This window comes from Choloepus didactylus, chromosome X (genome assembly GCF_015220235.1).
Source record: "Choloepus didactylus isolate mChoDid1 chromosome X, mChoDid1.pri, whole genome shotgun sequence".
NCBI classification, from domain to species: domain Eukaryota; kingdom Metazoa; phylum Chordata; class Mammalia; order Pilosa; family Megalonychidae; genus Choloepus; species Choloepus didactylus.
Genome location: NC_051334.1, coordinates 160477622 through 160497540, shown reverse-complemented (window position 1 = coordinate 160497540; position 19919 = coordinate 160477622). Strand labels below are relative to the sequence as shown.

At 39.6% G+C, this 19919-nt stretch overlaps 1 protein-coding gene across 6 annotated transcripts in view; it reads left to right on the top strand.

Moving 5' to 3' along the window:
- Window positions 1–19919, top strand: part of ENOX2 (ecto-NOX disulfide-thiol exchanger 2) — a 393140-nt gene that overhangs the window by 295866 nt on the left and 77355 nt on the right. For all 6 annotated transcript variants that reach the window (XM_037821176.1, XM_037821175.1, XM_037821173.1 and 3 more), the window contains 2 exons: window positions 7037–7192; window positions 18487–18693. In XM_037821176.1, the coding sequence (XP_037677104.1) occupies window positions 7037–7192; window positions 18487–18693 (363 nt within the window). The remainder of the gene's footprint in view (window positions 1–7036; window positions 7193–18486; window positions 18694–19919) is intronic.

Below are 19919 nucleotides of genomic sequence, written 5' to 3'. Positions count from 1 at the left end.
AAAAAGGAAAATCTGATCAGTTACATAATTTGCATTTTCCATGAAGAGAAAACATACCACTCCTCATGGGAAGTGAAACTTTTTATGATCCTTAATACTTTTTTGTGAATGGCATCTTAGTTTTGAAAGAAATTTTCCTGTGGAGCTTCATTTAGGGATGCATACTGAGTGAAGTAGTTGAGTGATCCTAGAAGCGCAAACAGTGAGTGTAGCCCAGGACAAGTCAATGATATTAATGATATTACTTTCCCTAGCCTGCTGCAAAATATAAAAATTAAGAATATAGTGAATTTGTCATAAAGCTAAATTTTCTCAATTGAAAGGACTGTGCTTTATTCTAAGATCATAGTTTCTTTATTTTTGGTTTTAAAATGTTCTATCCTTTATGAACTGCATGAATGGTGACAGTGTATTGGTTATTTACTTTGTTACTTGCTTTCCATGACTTTCCTTGGCAAATTAAGAGGTTGGCAACCTTAAACATATATATATGTTTTATTTTATTTTATTCATCTCTAAAGTCCAGAAATCTGGAAACCACTGATGGAGTGGGAAATGTCCCCACTAATGCCCCTCCAAAGCTGTTCAGGGCATCCCTGGAGGAGAGTTAAGGGCCTGACCCTGAACCTGTCAAATGTTCTAAAAAGGCAAGAACACAGTAAAAACAGGAAGAAGTAGGGGGAAGATGGGCTACAAAGGTAGATATTTGCAAAAGCTTGCACTAAAGGAATAAAGCTTCTTTGGAGATTTGGGATCAGAGTTGAGATTTACTGGGGAGAACATTAGTGAACTGAAATTATGCCACAGAACCCACCCAAGCCCAGTCTGCTACCTTGTTTGCTGTTGCACATTAGCCAAGCTATGCCTCACCTTTCCAGCTGGGCTGGAAAGTTTTCAGATGATATTCTGGGCAATCAGGACAGATTATACAAAACTTGGGAACATATGCTCAGTTTCCAAGAGGGTTGGTGATAAGACCAGGATCATCTGGCAGCTTGGTCATGCTTCTCTTAGAAAGCTGTGTTCTTTCTTTTGACTGCCTACCTGAAAAGTCCTTTCAAGGATTTGGGTAGAGTGAAGGCAGTCAGGACTGTAGTGGGTTAAAATTTCTCAGTACTCAGGCATAATTCTTCTTAATTTTCCAATGAATTTTATAGGAACTCTAAAGAAATAAGAATAATGTCCCAGAAATGTGTAGCTGAATTAGAATCATAATTTTCTATAAAATAGTGTAATTATGCATATATAATTAGATCCTCTATGCAACACTTATTTTGGAATAATCTGTGGTTGCATTTCAGTGGTTTCACAGTGAGCGCAAACTACTTCCTGGGAATCAAAGGCTCTCTAGAACACGTAAAAGATTGGTAATGCTTTTATGGGACAGAGGAGACTCAAATGAGAAGTCCTGAGTGCAGGTAGAGCTTTCCTGAAGGTGTGAAGGGGTCTTCCAGACAGCCCAAACCAGAATCCGGTTCTGAAAAGGCAAGCAGAATTGTAGATGTGACACCTCCTATCGTAGCTTATCTCCAATTCCGACACTGCCACAATTTCAACTTCTCCTGTGGCCCAAAGTTGAAACAATAGATTTAAAAAAACAGAGGCCCCTAAATGATCTGACATGGCAGCAATACATATATTGGATATCTCAACAGAAAAGTCTGTATGGATATAAGCAACCCTAAGGTATCCTACTGGGCAGGAACATTTGAAGGCCTGCTGCAAGTTGAGTAGGTAGACACTGAGTTTAATCTGACAAGAGGCATTTTTTCCTGCCCATGGACCATGAATTTTGTGGGAAGCATTGTAGACTAATGATTATAAACATGGTGAGAAAGAGCCACCTACTCTATGGCCTTTTTACATTTATCTCAATGAGCTTCAGTTTCTTCATGTGTAAAATATGGAATAATAATATTTCCCATCCCTTAGGATTGTTATAAAGATTAAGCGACATGATGGGTATAAAGCCTGGAACTTTGGAAGCACTCAATTAATGGGTAGCTAGTATTATGGGCACACATCACCACTCCCCACCCCACCACCATAAAAGTGGAGATTGTATTTTAAGGGAAGAAAGTCAGTTTGAACTGGCTTGCCAGGAAAGATCAAGTCATGTGTGGTATCTTTGAAAGACATGAAAGATGGACAACATTTAAGGTTTCTAAGGTTTTCTAGACACCTGTAGTCTTAGTACACCTAGTAGTGTCAGTCATCTGGCATTCTTCCAACTGGCTCTTCCACACAGCAACAGTACAGTGACAATTACTCAAAACAGTGGCTCTGGGGTTCCACAGGATCCCAAAGTACCATCTCAATAATCTGAGAAAAATGGTGGTCACTCTAGTTTGGGTGCTTAGTGTATATTCTATTCTCATTCTTTGAAAATGGCTAATTCTATTAACCAATCCCACTCCACTCCCCAGTCATGCTGGATATTCTTATCTATCACTGTGTAGCAAACTACCTTAAAATCCAGTGGCTTAGAAACAGTCATTTCATTATATTTCAAGATTTTGTGGGTGAGGAACTTGGGCAGGACTCAAATGGACAATTCTTCTGTTCCACATGATGTCAACTGATGCCTCAGTAAGGCAGCTGATTGGAAACTTCCAAACACAACTTCACTCATATGCCTCTCAAGGACAGATGGAAGACTGGGCTCAGCTGGGCCCTCTCCCTCCCCATTTACTTTTAGGCCCTCTCCACATGGTCTCTCCTGCATGGTAGTGTACTTTTTATGTGGTGATTCAAAACTCCCATAGCAAATGTTCCCAGAGTCAGGAAGAATTATTTGGAAGCATTTTGATGCTCATCTGTCATGTTTTTCAGCATACCTGCTGCAATTTATACCTGATTTTATTAAAGCAACTGTCATCCTACATTGAGAAGCAGTGTAATGGTTAAGAGCACTAGAGTTAGGCCAACCTGGATTTCAATCCTAGAACCCCTACTTACAGGCTGTGTAACCTTGGGCAAGTAATGAAACCTTTTTAAGCCTCAGTTTCTTCAACTATAAAATGAAGGAAAATAACATTGCCTACCCCACAGGTCTCTTGGAATAAGATTATATAAAATGTTTATTATAATGCCTAGTATATTATAAACACACAATTAAAAACTGGGGTAAAATGAAAACAATTGATGACACAATGTTGTAACTCTTTGCATGGCTGTCTCCAAACTAGACTATGAGGTCAAGGATTTTGTCTTGTTCATTCCTTTAACACCAACACTTGGTACAGGGCCTGGCACCAAAATATTGGATGGATGGGCATATGGACGACTGGACAGCAACATAGAAATGACATTGCCTCCATTGTAACCCCCTTGCTCAGATGTGTACGGAGAATGGAGGATAATTATATTGCCAGGTAACTACTCTAGATTAGGTTGAGTATGCAGAAGTTGATAGGCAGCAGGAAGGCTTAGCTGTACTAAAATATTACTTAAAATCATGTGGTAGAGCTACAGCTCTGAGGAACAAACTGACCCAGTTAATACACAGCATTTGCAGTATTTCCAGTGAGCTGGGACTTTGGGAAGGCCATGATTCAGAAAAAGGCATACAAACCAAACCTTATGCCCCTTCCATCTATGTCTGTGTCTAGAGTCAAGGAGATGGTGGAAGAGGGGTGCTAGAAGAAGAGATGGTTAAAGAAAAACAGAACAGGGCATTTAGTGTGAAAAGGACTTCGGGGGAATAACTTGGCCTTTTCCACAACCCTTTTATATGAGTTTAAAGTTCCTTTTGAGGCTTGAATTCCTAATATAAAAAGGAATAGCACATACTTGTTGGCAGGGGCCTGAAAAACGGAAAGAGTTTCTCTGGCGTTCCATTCCCAAAGTGTTTTAAATTGTTGAACTTCTTTGTTTTTTTTCAGATTCTACAATAATTGCATAAGGCCTCTGATTTCCAATGTTTATTTTCTTGGTTGGCATTGGAAATCCACTTCTACTTTGGTACTTGATAATTGAAGATAAATAAAAGAATCGATGTGTTAGATGCTTTTGAAATATCATGTATACAACCTGCCCTCTAGTAAACTCTGCTGGGCGGTCTAGCCTATGGAACTCTTGGCCTATTGAACACAAGGGAGAAAAGGAGTTTTATCTATTCTGGCTTTAACCATAAGTCGTGAATACATTTGCTTTTAAATGAATTTCATAAAATATTAATGTAATCATACAAACAGCAGAGTGGTGAGTATATCAGTCAAGAGTTATATTTATCCTGTGTATTTGTTTTTTTGTTTGTCTCCATTTATTAGTAGACAGTAGATGGAGACTGGCATTTCCTTCTCAGTTGAAGTGGCAGAACTTGTTTAATGAACTAATGTTTCCGCAATCTGTGGAAGGGTAGAATTGTGAGTGACAGAGGTATATGAATAACAATGAAGAATCAGCAGAACAATAAAAGGAAGACAAACATTTCAGTAGGAGGGGAAAATAGATGTGATTGTTAAGATGGCACAAAATCTAATCTGATCTTTTCCTAACGAAAATTAACAGTTTGTAAATGGGTGAGATAATGTTAACAATTTCTCCAAAATCTTCTGCATGAAGGGTCAAATTTTCCAAAGATATCAATAGCATTCTTAATCACAGCATTCTTATTCTACAGCATAGGAAGATGGGGTATCAGGGTACTAATGTTCTCCAAGATTGAAAGGGAGACCTAGACCCTCTACCTGCATAGAGCCTGACATATAGGAGGCCTATAACAAATGTTTGTGGAACTTGGCAATGAATGCCTGAATCAGTGAATTAATCAGTGTGTGTATGCAGGTTTTGAATAGATGGAAGGAAACTTACCTATAAGGAGTACTTATCTTGCCAGAGGTTTTCAAATCTGTTCTATCCTTTCATCCTTTGAGCTAAATGTCATTATGTATCCCTACATTTACCAAAAAGGAAATTGAGGCACAGAGATATTAAGAAACTTTCCTCAAGGCCACATTAACTACTATGGGGAGAATAGTAGAGATATGAGCCACAGGGAGGCAGGAAATATGGGAGTATGTGTATGTGTGTCTGTGCACGCACACACATATTCATGTTAGGAGAGGTGACATACGAGAGATAAAATTAAATGTGTATTCACAAAAATAAAAATTCCTTTTAGAAGAAATTATTTTTCCTCTCCAAATATTCCCAGGGTCTTGTTATCTCAGGATGATAGGTATGTGGGAGGACAGGAATGCCCTAGCTTTCTTAGGCTGGTTTTGCGACAGAGAATGGCCATGTGCCATCTACCTGTCCATCTGCTCACAGTCACAAGACTCCCTCTTAGTGGGCCTCTTGTGCCTGAAGTTCTGCTTCCGAAGAAAACACAGGCTCTTCCTCCTATTCAGGTCCACCTCCTCCAACATCTTAGACAACCACACAGGAGACTTCAGGGTTGCCTTGAAGCCATGCTTACAGGGGTTGTCCCTCTGGCCTGTGTTATAAGCAGGGTGAAGTCTTTGGGGCTAAGGATGCTACTGTAACTGCCCCTACATTACCAGATCTCCCTATGCAACACTTTCTTTGTTTGCACTCCCCTGTGCCTGGCGCTGTAGCAGAGGGCTGGGAAACAAAGTAGAGTATGCTCTCTTCTCTCAAAGAACTTAAATTTTGATATAGAGAAAGAATTTAAACAATGAAGTTGGTACCACCCCTAGATCTGGAAAATCAGGACCCTGCCCCAATCCCACATCCAGGGAACCCCATGCTTTTAAATGCCAAATCCCCCTCCAGTGCTGAGGACTGCCTGGGCAGGCAGTGCCATCTGTCCCAACTCCAGACCAGGTCCTGCATGGCTTCTGGTTGTCAGAAACAACTTCCTCAAAAATTTCTAAGTTCCCCTCCAGTGCCTAGAACTGGCCAGGACTGGCAGTGTCATCTGATTGAGGAGCCTCAATCCCAAACAGGGCTCCCATGGGGCCCGATTCCCGTTTCTCCCCTTCAGGGCACTCTCCAAACCTCTATCACAAATATGGGGTCGATCAGATGTTCCAAAGAGCTTCAGGACTTGTACCTATGGAGTCCTCCCAGAGTCCTGGTTCTAGCAGTGTGACCTGGCAAGTAAATCACTCTAGCTGACTGATATGGTATTTCTTTCATAGTCACCAGAATAATGTTGATACTGATTTTGAGCGAATAATATTATGTACATATATACAGGGACTCCACAAAAAAAAATATCTGTTTGGGAGCCTCTGGATATCCTAGAGGCATCTCAGAATGAACAATCAAATTGATGAGACATAAAATAAAATATATTGTCAACAGGTTAGAAACAACAGCTTTTGGACATAGAATTTAAGAATGAACCAGAATTGTCTGGAAATGCTTCTTCAAGGAGAGTGGGAATTAAGCCAGGCCTTGAAGCCTGGAGAGAATTTGGAGAGGCTGAAATGATTCTAGGCAGGAAGAACAACATGAACAGAGGAACAGAGAGTAGTTATTGTGTGAGCATGTTTGTGCTGTGCACCATGCTAAGCACATTACGTTCATCATTTTGTTCAATCTTCACAACTCCCTATAAGGTAGGTGGTATTAATTCTATTTTGGAGATGAAGAAATGGAGGTTCAAAAGGGTCATTCAGCTAGGTAGAACTAGGACCCAGGTTTTCCTGATCCCAAAAACTGTGCATTCTTAACACCAGGCTATACAGCAAAGAGATAAGAATTATTGTGTGTACAAAGGATATCAGGAAGCCTTATCTGAATGGAGCAGAGGATATATGTTGGGAACTAGTGGAAGGTAAGATCAGTAGACAATATGCAGTCATATTCTGAAAGGCCTTGGATGTCACAATGAGATGCAAGGGACTTCAATAGGCACTGGTCAAACAGAACAAACAGCCCCTTCCCAGAAGGAAAATTCACAACTATAATATAACATTTAAGACCTGGTAATGCTAAGAACCATGCTTTTTTTTTCCTCTATCTTAGAAAGGGCTTTGGTTTGAAGCTTCAAAGGTAACATCTTGCCTCCACTTTACCTTGCCTGATGTCACTTACTGTTCTCTCTTTTCCTTTCCTTTTTTAGACTTTGATCCTGCTCTTGGAATGATGACTGGAATTCCACCAATAACTCCAATGATGCCGGGTTTGGGAATAGTACCTCCACCAATTCCACCAGATATGCCAGTAGTAAAAGAGATCATACACTGTAAAAGCTGCACGCTCTTCCCTCCAAATCCAAGTAATATTCTGCTTTTCTTCTCCTCACAATTCACAATGTTTTGGTGTCCAAGAAAACTTTTTTCTTTTTCAATAGACTACCCAAAGACTTCATAGGTGCATGTACAGAAGCTCCGCCTGGATAACAGAAGGGAAGGAAATTTTCTCCTACTAGGAAGACTGAATTTTATCCACAGAACAGTATATTTTGTTTGCCAGTTGCAGTGTAAATGATAAAATGTTGTTTCCAATGCTGCCTGGTAAGGAATTCAAGTTTGTTAGTACAGACGGAGGCATGCAACACAAATTGTTCAATGCACCACACTGTCATTTGCAGGCCCTCCTTTTCATAATAACTGACCCATGTGATAGTGATGGCAGAAATAGAATGTGGTCTGAGCCTACCTGAGACACATGTGAGTATACAGTTAGTGCTAAGAATCCTCCACTGCTCCCAGCTACTCACACATCACTCCAACTATTGCCATTCAACTGATAGACTGCAATAGACAGTGATGTGCTGGTCAACTTACTATGAGGGCAAAGAGGAATGTTGAGTCTAAGTCAAACTTCTTTCAGACTTCCAGTCAGTGCAGTTCATGTGGAAATGATCTAGGTATCTGTCCTGTCAGTAACAAATAGGCTTCTCTATAGGCTCTCTTTAAAACATCTGTAAATACATGGTGGACAAATTCCAGTTAAAATGTAGCAGCAGTAAAAATTCACTTGAACTTTTTTCAGATCTTTTTAGGAGTTTATTTACTTGAAATGATCAGGATCTCCTTCTGTATGTACACAAGCCTTGTTAGAGCTTTTTCCACTGTTCTAGTGATGTGGGTGACATACCTAAGGGAACCGCTTACATGCTGCAGAGAGATTAGAGCTGTTTGTTAGAGGACACACATTGGGGTTCAGACCATAGATCAAATGAACTTGATTTCTCTTCCTTACATAGAAAACAGTTAATCATGGACTCAGATCCTGGCACAGACCCAAGTTCTTCCCAGTATGGTCTACTCACAACGAAAAGAATTTTAGAACCAGTCAGCATTGGTTAGACAGATCCACTTGGCCCCTTTTGCTAGAGAAAAATGTTCTTAATGCCTTCTTCAGGTTTTTTGAAATTGGTTCTCATCAGGGTACTTCCTTCCAGACCAATAAGAAATCTAAGGAGGCCACCATCTCAGAGGACTATATTGGAAGAAGACTAGCATTTCACAGAATTGGGGAATGGAGAATAAAATGGCCCTTGTAGGCCTTACTTGCCAGCTTTAATGGCCATGTCCTGGATTTGTGTTTAGTGTCCAAGTGAATGAGTGGCACTGTTGTATCCTTATTTCTTAGTGCCACTGTCCCTACAAATGGGCAATGGACTTTTTCCCTTTCTTCTAATATGTTGATTTTCAATTAATGAAAGCTGAGGCATGCCAACACTGCCTTTTTTACTTCAAAAGCCATGAAGTCAGGCATCACCAATGTTATACCTTCTGCTTATTAAAGGGCATAATCCTGCTGATTTTATCATTCATTTATCACATAATCGACCTGCAATTGGCTTTCATTGTCTCAATCAAGTATAAGCTAGCAGGATGACTCACAACCTGTAATGTCTAGGTTGGTTACAGTAGATGACTTTATAGCATGTTCATTTTCTAAATTTCCAAAGAATAGCACAGGTCTCTCATTTATAACATATAGACCACATCATTGAACAGTTTTTAAATTAATGTAGAAATATGTAGTTTAAAGAGGCTCTAACTTTTGATAGTCTCTAGAAACAGATATCTTTCAAATACATTTCATCTTTCCCCACCTGCAGCCATGTTGTTCTAGTTTGCTAATGCTGCCACAATGCAAACACCAGAAATGGATTGTCTTTTATAAAGGGGGTTTGTTTGGTTACACAGTTACAGTCTTAAGACCATAAAGTGTCCAAGGTAACACATCAACAATTGGGTACCTTCACTGGAGGATAGCCAATGGCATCCAGAAAACCTCTGTTAGCTGGGAAGGCACGTGGCTGGCATCTGCTCCAAGTTCTGGTTTCAAAATGGCTTTCTCCCAGAATGTTCCTCTCTAGGCTGCAGCTCCTCTTCAAAATGTCACTCTCAGTTGCTCTTTGGGTGTTTGTCCTCTCTTAGCTTCTCTGTAGCAAGAATCTGCTTTCAATGGCCATCTTCAAACTGTCTCTCATCTGTAGCTACTCTCTCAACTTCTGTACATTCTTCAAAGTGTCCCTCTTAGCTGTAGCAAGCTCACTCCTTCTGTCTGAGCTTATATAGTGCTCCAGTGAACTAATCAAGGCCCAGCTGAATGGGTGGGGCCACACCTCCATGGAAATTTTCCAATGAGAGCTATCACTTACAGTTGGGTGGGTCGCATCTCCATAGAAACGCTCAATCAAAGAATTACAATCTAATCAACACTTACATGTCTGCCCACACAAGATTGTATCAAAGATAATGGCATTTTGGGGGACATAATACATTCAGACTGGCACACATGTCTTCTCAGTTCTGAGTTGGAAGGTCACTGAGAGTGGGAGGGAAACATTTTACCTTAAAAGTTCAATCCTTTAGCTTTTCATCCTTGTGTAAAGAATGCTGACAGGGCAATTAGTGCAGTAAAGTAGTGGCTTCTAGGAAGGAACTTAGCTTTGGAATTGAATTCAGAAATAACACTCTTGGCACAACTTAAAGTAAACTGGTATTCTATTTTCTTTTCAAAACTAAAATGTTATTAAAAGTAAGTTTGGATTAATTGGGTGGGAAAACCCTTGTGGAGATGCCTACCTTAGTTCTGACCTGAAAGCTTGGCAAAGCAGCCATTTGTGATGCTTTTCCCTTTGTTAACACCCCAAGACTGCTCTGGGAAAGTGAGATAGGAAGAGCATGATAATGTGGGAAGAACAAGGATTTGATGTGACTGGACCTCTTGTCTTCTCTAGAGCCCATCAATCCTGTCAGTCTAGGCCTTGATTAGAAACCACACTACTTGCTCCTGCCTGTCTCATATTTTCTCTTGTACTCAGCCTCTGAGTCTTAGCAATAAGGTCCTGTGATTCAGGGACTCTGAAAATCTCTTTATGCACCCATCCAGTCTACTTCTAAGTCTTGTTACTTTATTAGAAAGCATCTTTACCATCAATTCCTTCCCCTCCCAACTGAAACTTCATCCAGAGATTGTCACATAGGAAATTGTCCTGGGGCTCCCGTTGTTCACAAATTCAGTGTCCAAATCCTGACCTCAAAAGCTTTTCACTGGTCTCCTTCATGTGACTGTCTTCAATCCATCATTTCTACTTGCCACCTACCCACACTTTAGAGTCCAGTCAGGGTTAACTGCTTCCTGACTTCACACCACTCTTCAGCCCATCTCCAAGCCAACCATCTCCTGGAAGACTTCCACATGGAAGATACTGAAATTGAAAATTATTACTCTAATGCATTTCCACTTAAATATTGTGTGCTAAATCCAATAGATACTTAAATTGCTTTATCTCTCTGCTGTATTTAGTACCGTTGACCCCTTCTTCCTTCTTGAAATATTAGGCAGCTTGAAGGTGTAAGAATGGGTGAGACCACCTAGAATCAAGGAGGAAGACCAAGTACAGAACTCTGAGAAACTCCGACATTTAAAAGAGAAAGAGGAGTGTGCATTTATGTAACACCCCTTAGCAACAAAGCTCCTTGAAAGAATTAATCTTGACTAGTTGTTTCCAATTCTTCTCTTCTTCTCTCTTAAATCCATCTCATTCATGCTTTTTCCCCCTACCCTTCCAAACTCTATCAAAATGTTCCTTGTTTAAGATCACTAGTGACCTACACAATGCTAAATCCAATGGTCGTCTCTCAATTCTCTTTCTAATTGACCTAATAGCAGTATTTGACAAACAGCAGCATTTGATTACTCCTCCCTCCTTGATAAACCTTCTTCATTTGGCTTTTAACACACTACATTATTGGTTTTCCTCCCACCTCACTAGTTGTTCCTTCTCATTCTCCTCCCCATCATTCACTCTGTACCAGTCACACTGGAACACACTAGGCACTTTCCCATCATACGGCCTTTGTACTGTTTCTTCCCTCTGCCTGGAATACTCTTCCCCTAAATATCTGCATATTTAACTCCCTCATTTCCTTCAAGTCTTTGCTCAAATGTCACTTTCTCAGTGACCCTGACAACCTATTTAAAATTGAAGCCCTCCACACAACACTATCAGTTCTACTTACCCTCTCTATTTTTTATATAACACTTATTACCTTTTAGCAAACTATGTCAATTTACCTATTACATTAATTATTTACTGTCACCCTCCCCCTTCAATAGAATGTACACCCCTCAATGCAGGGATTGTCTGTTTTATTCATTGATGTATCCCAAAGCACTTGGAAAATTGGCTGTCATAGACTAGGCATTCAGTATATATTTGTTGAATGACAGAGAAAGGCAGGGAGGAAGGGAGGAAAGGATTAATGGAAACTGAGAAGGAGGGGTCACAGATCTAAAAAGCAAATGAAGTAGTATAGGGTAGTTACCACTCTATGCTAATGACTTTCAAATCTGTATTTTCAGTCCATCTGTCTCTCTTGAGCTTCAGACACATATAGTCAACTGCCCACTAGGCTTTCCTAGGTTAAGCTACCTCAAATGTACAAAAAATGGTATTATAGTACAGTGGAAAAACTCCCATACTAGAAGTCAAGAAAATTGTGTTCTACTCCCAGCTCTGTCACTAACTAGCTATGCAATCTTGGGCTAGTCACATAACCTCTCTGGGTCTCAGTTTCCTTGTTGGTAAAGTGAGGACATTTGGTTAGATTACCTCTAAAGCTTCATCCAGCTCTAACATTGTGATTCTTCATATTTAAAATGTAGCTACCATAATAATTATTTATTTAGACAAAAGTCCCTCAAAATGTATTAGGAAAAGCAAGAGCATATTGATAAGTGTCACATACAGTGTTGTACCTTTGCTGGAGCAGGCAGTATAACATAATGGTTAAGTGTTAGAGCTCTGAGGTGAGACAGGCTTAGTTTCAGATGCCAATACTCTGCCACTAAACTTCCTCTCTCTGATCTAGACTAGCCCCAAATCACTTCTGATCTAAAAATTCACTGGATCAAACTAGACTGGAGCAAACTGAGCACCAGTTCCTTAAAGATAAATGGTGAGTACCCTTAAGGTCCTAGAAGTAACATCCTCCGAGTCCCAGGAATTGGATATTTGGAAAAAGAAAGCTCTCTGGAACACAGTTACATTTTTTCATATAGTGGCTATTAGAGATTTACTGAATTACCAATTAGCAGCTCTCAGTTGATGGTGAAAAAAGAGGATAGCATCATCTCTCCAGAAAAGCCACTTCCAGAGAAATCAATTTTGCCAAGATTTTTAGCTGCTATGCTTCAGCTGCCTCTTTGAGTACTGTGAAATGACAATTAGTGGTGAATAAAGGATGGAATATCATTTGCTCTCTGTGTCCAGGCACATAGGAAAACACCCAGGAGCCAAAAAAAGAATATTTTTTTTTCATTTTACCACCACAAGATAGGTGGACCCCATTTAGGTTCCCAGGACTGAGTTCTAGAAAAAGAATTATAGAAAGTAGGTAAATTGAACCTTAATAAACATTCGCCAGCCTTCTGATTATTTCCAATCAGTTGGGATTAGATTAAAAAAAAACTTATGACCCCTGCTGATTATCTAAGAGGCCTTCGATCTCTCACTGTCTAATAAAATCAACTCAAAGACTTTACAGAATGTAAATTGTAGCAAACCAGCTGAGTAATCTGTGATGCTCCTGTGAAAAGCAAGAAGCAAGAGGTGTAAAGGTCCTCTATGGTGCTCTCTGCCTCACTTCTTAGAGATCAGCAATGGCTCTGATCCTAATCTTTGATTGTCCCAACACAGATCCCCAGAGTGGATGGTTGGATGTAATTAGAATAGCTGGAAGCTCCTCTTTTTCCGTTACCAGAGATTAGAGTTCTTTACCCAGTTATCTTGAATCTTTTTATAAGGGAGTTTTCTTCATTGTAAGTGGTTATTGGGATGTTACAAGAGTTTGGCATATTATTGCTGATTAATAGATGGGCTTTGAATTTGCTTTCCTGTGGTATTATTGTTACTGTGCCTAGATCTCTTTATTTCAGTCAGATTAGAAAATCAGTCCTAGACAACAAGGTGTTTTGAGCTGTTAATTAAAGTGCAGGTACTATCCATTAAGGAAGATAGTGCAGCCCATTGCCTTGCCTGGTGGCATACACTTAAATCTCAGCAAATGCTATCAAAGAGGCTTTCTTCATTTACCCAAGGAAAATAAATAAATTTCCATCATTCTTGACACTACTCTTAGCGGTTTTTATGTTCCTTTACTTAGCAGACAGTCACTGCAGAAAAATCACAGCATTTAAATAGGGTGATGACCATCACAGAATTTTTAAATCCCACAAATGTAATCAGGGGAAGGAGCCTTTGCATTTTCAGTGTTATATGTAACTGCAGCAGTCACCAGACATTCCTTTGAGTCTCTCAGTGGGCCTAAAGGTAGTTCTAACTAAGCAAACTCAAGTAATATATAAAGGTGATTATTTGCCTCACAAAAGGAATCTTTACCATGGAATTCCTTTGAAGAGCAATTTTCCGAAGGCTTTTCTTCTAAAGCAGGAGTTTATTCTGAAGCCTTTGATTTGAATACATAGCTATAACCATATGAATGCTCTTGAAAATTCCTTATCTGTGTAGTCAGTGACTAGATTTTGTTCCATGTCCAAAACCATATATATCTTCACAGCTGTAGGTTCTTATCTGCGTAAGACTTCTTCCTTCCCAACCCCAGCCTTGTCTAAAGATCTGCAGGAAGCAAGGAGTTTAGAAGTCCAGATTTTGGCTACCACTTCACTCAGGACTTGAGGTAGGGCTTTAGAAAGCCCCAGATTGAGAATTAGGAAACCTGGATTCTATAATAGTAAATAATAATAGCAATACAATGATTACTATTTATTGGAAACCTATCAAGTGCTAGGCATTATACCACATGCAATATAGACAATTTATTCTGAATTATCCTACAACTACTCTGCAAGTTAGGGAATAGTATTCACTTTTTATATAGGAAAAAAAAAAACCCGAGATTCTCAGAGATAACTACATAAAGATTTAAATCCAGGTTTACCTTCTCCGAGTTCATGCACTTTCTCTTTCTATCTAATGTGGTAACCTTGAACAAGTCATTTAACCTCACTCAGCTAAGGGTTTTCCTCTGTAATATGAGAGGTTTAGACTAAGTCAGTGGTTTTCAACACTAGTAACACGTTAGCATTCTCTGAGAAGCTTTAAAAAAAAAAAAACAACTAATTACCAGGCCACAACAGACTAATGAAATCAGACTCTCTGGGGTGGGGCTCAGGCATTATTGGTTTGTTTTTTAAACTCCCAAGTTGGTTCTAATGTACAATCAGTGTTGAGAATCACTGGAAGTGTGATGTATTGACTCCCTCCCAGTTCTTCAAAACTCAGAAGCATGTCTCAAGCAAGTTCTGGCTTCATCCTTCTCTTTTGGGCTAAAATGACATCTTATCCCGTGGCCATGACTAAGGCATTTCAGTTTCCTTCACTAGGTTATCTTCTCTGTCTCTCTAAGCCTCTCATATGGAACAAAACCCAATACAGTAAGCTCCTGAAATCACAGACATTTTTAAAACTAACAGAAAGTTTACAAGTACCCTTGTTCCAGTTTGCTAATGCTGCCAGAATGCAAAATACCAGAAATGGATTGGCTTTTATAAAGGGGGTTTATTTGAATACAAAGTTACAGTCTTAAGGCCATAAAGTGTCCAAGGTAAGGCAACGACAATAGAGTATCTTCAGTGAAGGGTGGCCATTGGTGTCCAGAAAACCTGTTAGCTGGGAAGGCACGTGGCTGGCATCTGCTTGCTCCCAGGTTGCATTTCAAAATGGTGTTCTCCAAAATGTTGCTCTTAGGGCATTTTGTCCTCTCTTAGCTGCAGCTCCTCTTCAAAATGTCACTCTCAGTTGCTCTCCAAGATGTCACTCACAGCTGTTCTGAGTTCCTTCTGTTTGTCAGCTCTTTTATTTGGCTCTAGTGATTTAGTTCAGACCCACCCTGAATGGGTGGGGTAACATCTCCATGGAAATTTTCCAATCAAAGATCTTGCCCACACCCTAACCAAAGGTGTCACTCACAGTTGGGTCATATCTCCATGGAATCACTCAATCAAAGGATTCCAACCTAATCAACACTAATGCATCTTCCCCCACAAGATTGCATCAGAGAACATGGCGTTTTGGGGGACATAATACATCCAAACCAGCACAACCCTGAATCCCTCTACCTCTTTTATTGACTAAATAGAGGGAAGGAGAACATCACAAGGAACTGATTATTCTGAGCCACACCAATAAAATAGACAGTGGTGGCAAAGTGAGGAAGCTAGAGATGCTGATATCCAAGTAAGCTCCCAAATCAACTGCTTGACAATTTGGATAAGAGTCAGGGGTGGGGAGGAGGGCTTGGCCTATCCTACAAGTAAGACTCATTTTTTTTAACATTAATCTTTTATTCTTTTGATCCTTTGGTCTCCTGTTTTCTTTTTTTTTAATACATTTTTATTGTGAAATTTAACATACATACAGAACAGTGATAACTTTCTAAGTACGATTTAACAAGTAGAAAGCAAATTTCAAAGAATGTTATGGGTTACAGTTCCAAATAATTTCAGTTATTTCCTTGTGATATATAACATATATACAAAAAGGTGATAACTTTAAAAGTATGATTTAACAAGTGGTTATGTAAGTAATTTCAAATAATGTGTTCTTTATCTTCTTTGATATTAGAGAAGGTATAGGTTTACAGAAAAAATCATGCAGAAAAAAAAACAAAGTTCTCATATACCTGCCTCACAGATTCACTTCTCCCTGTTATTAACATTTTGCATTAGTGTGGTACCTTTGTTACAACTGATGAAACATTATTATTATACTTGTACTATTACGTATCGTCCATGGTTTACCTTAGGATTCACTGTGTTGATTGTATGGCCCTGTGGTTTTGTTTTTTTAATTTTTATTCTACTAATGTATATACAACCTAAAATTTCCCTTAACTACATTCAAATGTATAATTCTTTGTTGTTAATTATATTCACAATGTTGTGCCACCATCACCACCATCCATTCCCAATCATTCCATCACCACAAACAGAAATATTCTGAACCAACTTAGCTTTAACTATCCATTTCCTATGCCTACCCTGGACCCTGGTAACCTGTATTCTAATTTTTGACTCTATGAATTTGCTTATTATTATTATTTCATATCAGTGAGATCATACAGTATTTATCCATTTGTGTCTGGTTTATTTTACTCATCATGATGTCTTCAAAGTTCACCCATGTTGTCTCATGAATCAGAACCTCATTCCTTTTATAGCTGAATAACATTCCATTGTGTGTATATATATCACATTTTGTTTATCCATTCATCAGTTGATAGACACTTGGGTTGCTTCCATCATTTGGCAATTGTGAATAATCCCTCTAGGAACATTAGTGTGCAAGTATCTGTTCAAGTACTAGCTTTCAATTCTTTTGGATTTATCCCTAGAAGTGGGATTGTTGGGTCATGTGGTAATTCTATATTGATGTTTTGAGGAACTGCTAAACTATTTTCCACAGCTGCTGCACCATTTTACATTCTGACCAGAAATATACAGGGGTTCCAATTTCTCCACATCCCTTCCATCACTTGTTATTGTATGAATAAGGCAGATAATCCTTTGCCCCAGGCTTTTTTGACTTAATTGTTTCTTACACTGCTTTAGATGTCTGCAAGATGCTTCTGCCTGCAGGACAAGTTCTGGGAGGGCCAGCTAGAAATGAGTTTCCTGGTTTAGTCTTTCAGGCTGCCACTCGCTATATTAGCTCCCACATTTAGGCACAAGAGTAGAGTATGTGTATAGGGGTTACTCAGCTCCCTCTAGAACAGGGCCAGGGACCCACAATGGGGGCATGGACTGGCTACACACTGTGCTGGGGGAGGGATAGGGGAAGGCCCAGCAAGGGCACCATGAGCTTCTCCTACCTTTTTTAAAGCTGTGTTTTCTTAATTCTGCACTCACCCAGTTACTGCAACTCTTTAAATGTTTTCCAGAGTTTTGAGGAAGAGGACTCTTGGTTTTTGCTAGTTGTTCAAACTAACAACCATCTTGGTTGACTGGAAGCCAAGACTTTTATTTTTGCATGTCGGCTATAATCTCTGGTTGTTGATTTCTCCAAACCTTGAGCAGGGAGAATCATTGTTAAGAGCTGAATGAAAAGAATGGATTACACAAAATAAATCCTTGCAGATACAAAACCAACACAAGAAAATCCCATGGCCATCATGCTTTATTTTGTTGGCTATGAACTGTAGGATTTTGCTTGGAAAATGCATAATACCTATAAATAGCAACAAGGAGCTGGGCAGTTGTGACAAGTTTTATGTATCAGATGAGTGGAATAGAAAGCATATTTTTAAAGCAGTGGAGAATCATCTCATTAAGTAGATTTTTAATGACTCTCTCTGGCCAAGTTTATCTCACTTTAATTAATGATTTCCCAAACGAGCTTACTTTGTCTGCTGTCTTTCACACTTCATTCTAAATGCTACCTGATTGTCTCTGGACCTCACCTTTCCAACAAGGAATTTGAGGAAAGGTTTACTGGTTTAAAGAAAGGGGCAGGAGAGAGGGCATGGTTTGTACTCTGACTGACTTTGTTAACCAAATTTTTCTGACAGGCATAAATATTTTTGTAAATATTCACACAATCATTGTCAAATTAATTCTTTTGAAAGCATGAACAGATAGTATGGTAACTACATTCAAGTTAAATAAACCATTCTCTCAAAGACCCTGGTTCTGAGAACTCTTGAAAGTAAGAGTTTAAACTGAGTGGGTTTCCCCCTCCTCTTTACTCTCTTCTTAATAAAAACAACTGCAAATTGGGCATAGCTGTATTGTCATAACAAAAGTAAAGAACAAAACTAAAGAACCCTGGATAGGAAGGACAGATAGGCCTGGGTCTTTATCCTCTAGACATCATGTTCACCAAACCATTGAGTAAAGTGATTTTCAGGTTCCTGCAGCCAATTTGCTGTTAAGTGGAGATAAGCGTCTTGGAGGCCACATGCTTCTGGCACTTTTAGGGAAAAGTTTATTGAGTACAGTAGGGCTATCTCTGGGAAATGTTAGGATTCTAAGAGGTCTGTCCCAAGCAAACATTTTAATTTCAAGTGCTTTTGTCCTTTTGCTTAGATCTTCCACCTCCTGCAACCCGAGAAAGACCACCAGGATGCAAAACAGTATTTGTGGGAGGCCTGCCTGAAAATGGGACAGAGCAGATCATCGTGGAAGTGTTTGAGCAGTGTGGAGAAATCATTGCTATTCGGAAGAGTAAAAAGAACTTTTGTCACATTCGCTTTGCTGAGGAGTATATGGTGGACAAAGCACTTTATCTGTCTGGTAGGTGTTTAGTTCTGAGGAGCATGCTTATCAGGCACAATGCAGAGATTGGGGATCAGTGTATTTGCATCTTTGGCAGCCAGAGTTTGGGCTTAATGTTACCCCTCTTATCTTCAGAGATGGAAAATGCATGTTATCACCCCACTTCTCCCTTTAAAGCTCTTTAGAGGCTCCCAATTGCCTATGAGATTAACTCCAAACTCTTTACATGTGGCATTCAAAGGCCTTGATTATATATGCTTTTCCCCTTTCAGCATTATCTCCCAATCCTTCCCTCACACACCATCTCTCAACCATGCTAAACTAATTCTACTTCCCAGTATCTGCCATGGTGTTTTATGCCTTTTCCACCGACTGGAATTACCTTTTACACCCCTGACCCTCCCACATGCACATTTTCACACCCTGAAGCTCCAGCTCAAGCAACGCCTCCTCTGGGAAGCTTTCTCTGACATCACTCTTCCCTACCCCAGGCTGGCTCAGGCATCCCTTCCATGGTACTCAGTACCTCTTCCTACCATAGCACCTATTACATTATACTAGAACTGTCTCTTTACACATCTGTTTCCCCCACCAGAGTGTGAACTCCTTAAGGTCAGAGACTGTCTTATTTAACTTTGAATCCCCAGCACCTAGCATATAATCTGACGCAAAGTATATGCTCAAAAAATAGTTATGGAAGTCAGATAGCTATCAAATATTGATTGACTGCTATGTAGAATGCTAGGTTGCTGGGGATACAGCAAAGACAGGCTTCCTGACATCAAGGAGATTACATTCTGGAGATGAAAAAATATATATGTAAACAAATAAATAAGTTAATACCAGGTACTAAGTGCTATGAAGTAGGTAAAATAAGTTAACATGTAGAGTGACTAGGGCAAGGTGGGGAGTTTTGATACCTAAAATTGTCAGGAAAGGAAGTCTTCTCTGAGTAGGTGACATTTGAATGAAATGTAAACAATGTGAAGGGGGTTGCCATGTGAGAATCTGAGGGAAGAGCATACCAAAAATAAGGAACAGCAAGTCAAAAGCCTTGAGATGAAAATGGACTTGGCATGTTCCAGCCAAGAATAGAAGGCCAGTGTACTGGAACAGAGCAAATGAGAGAGGGGTACCAAAAGGAAATGAAGTCTGAGAGGGAGGTAATGCTGAATCATTTTGTGCCTTATGAACCATGTGTATTCCTTTCCTGGACTGCCGTAACAAATTACCACAAACTGGGT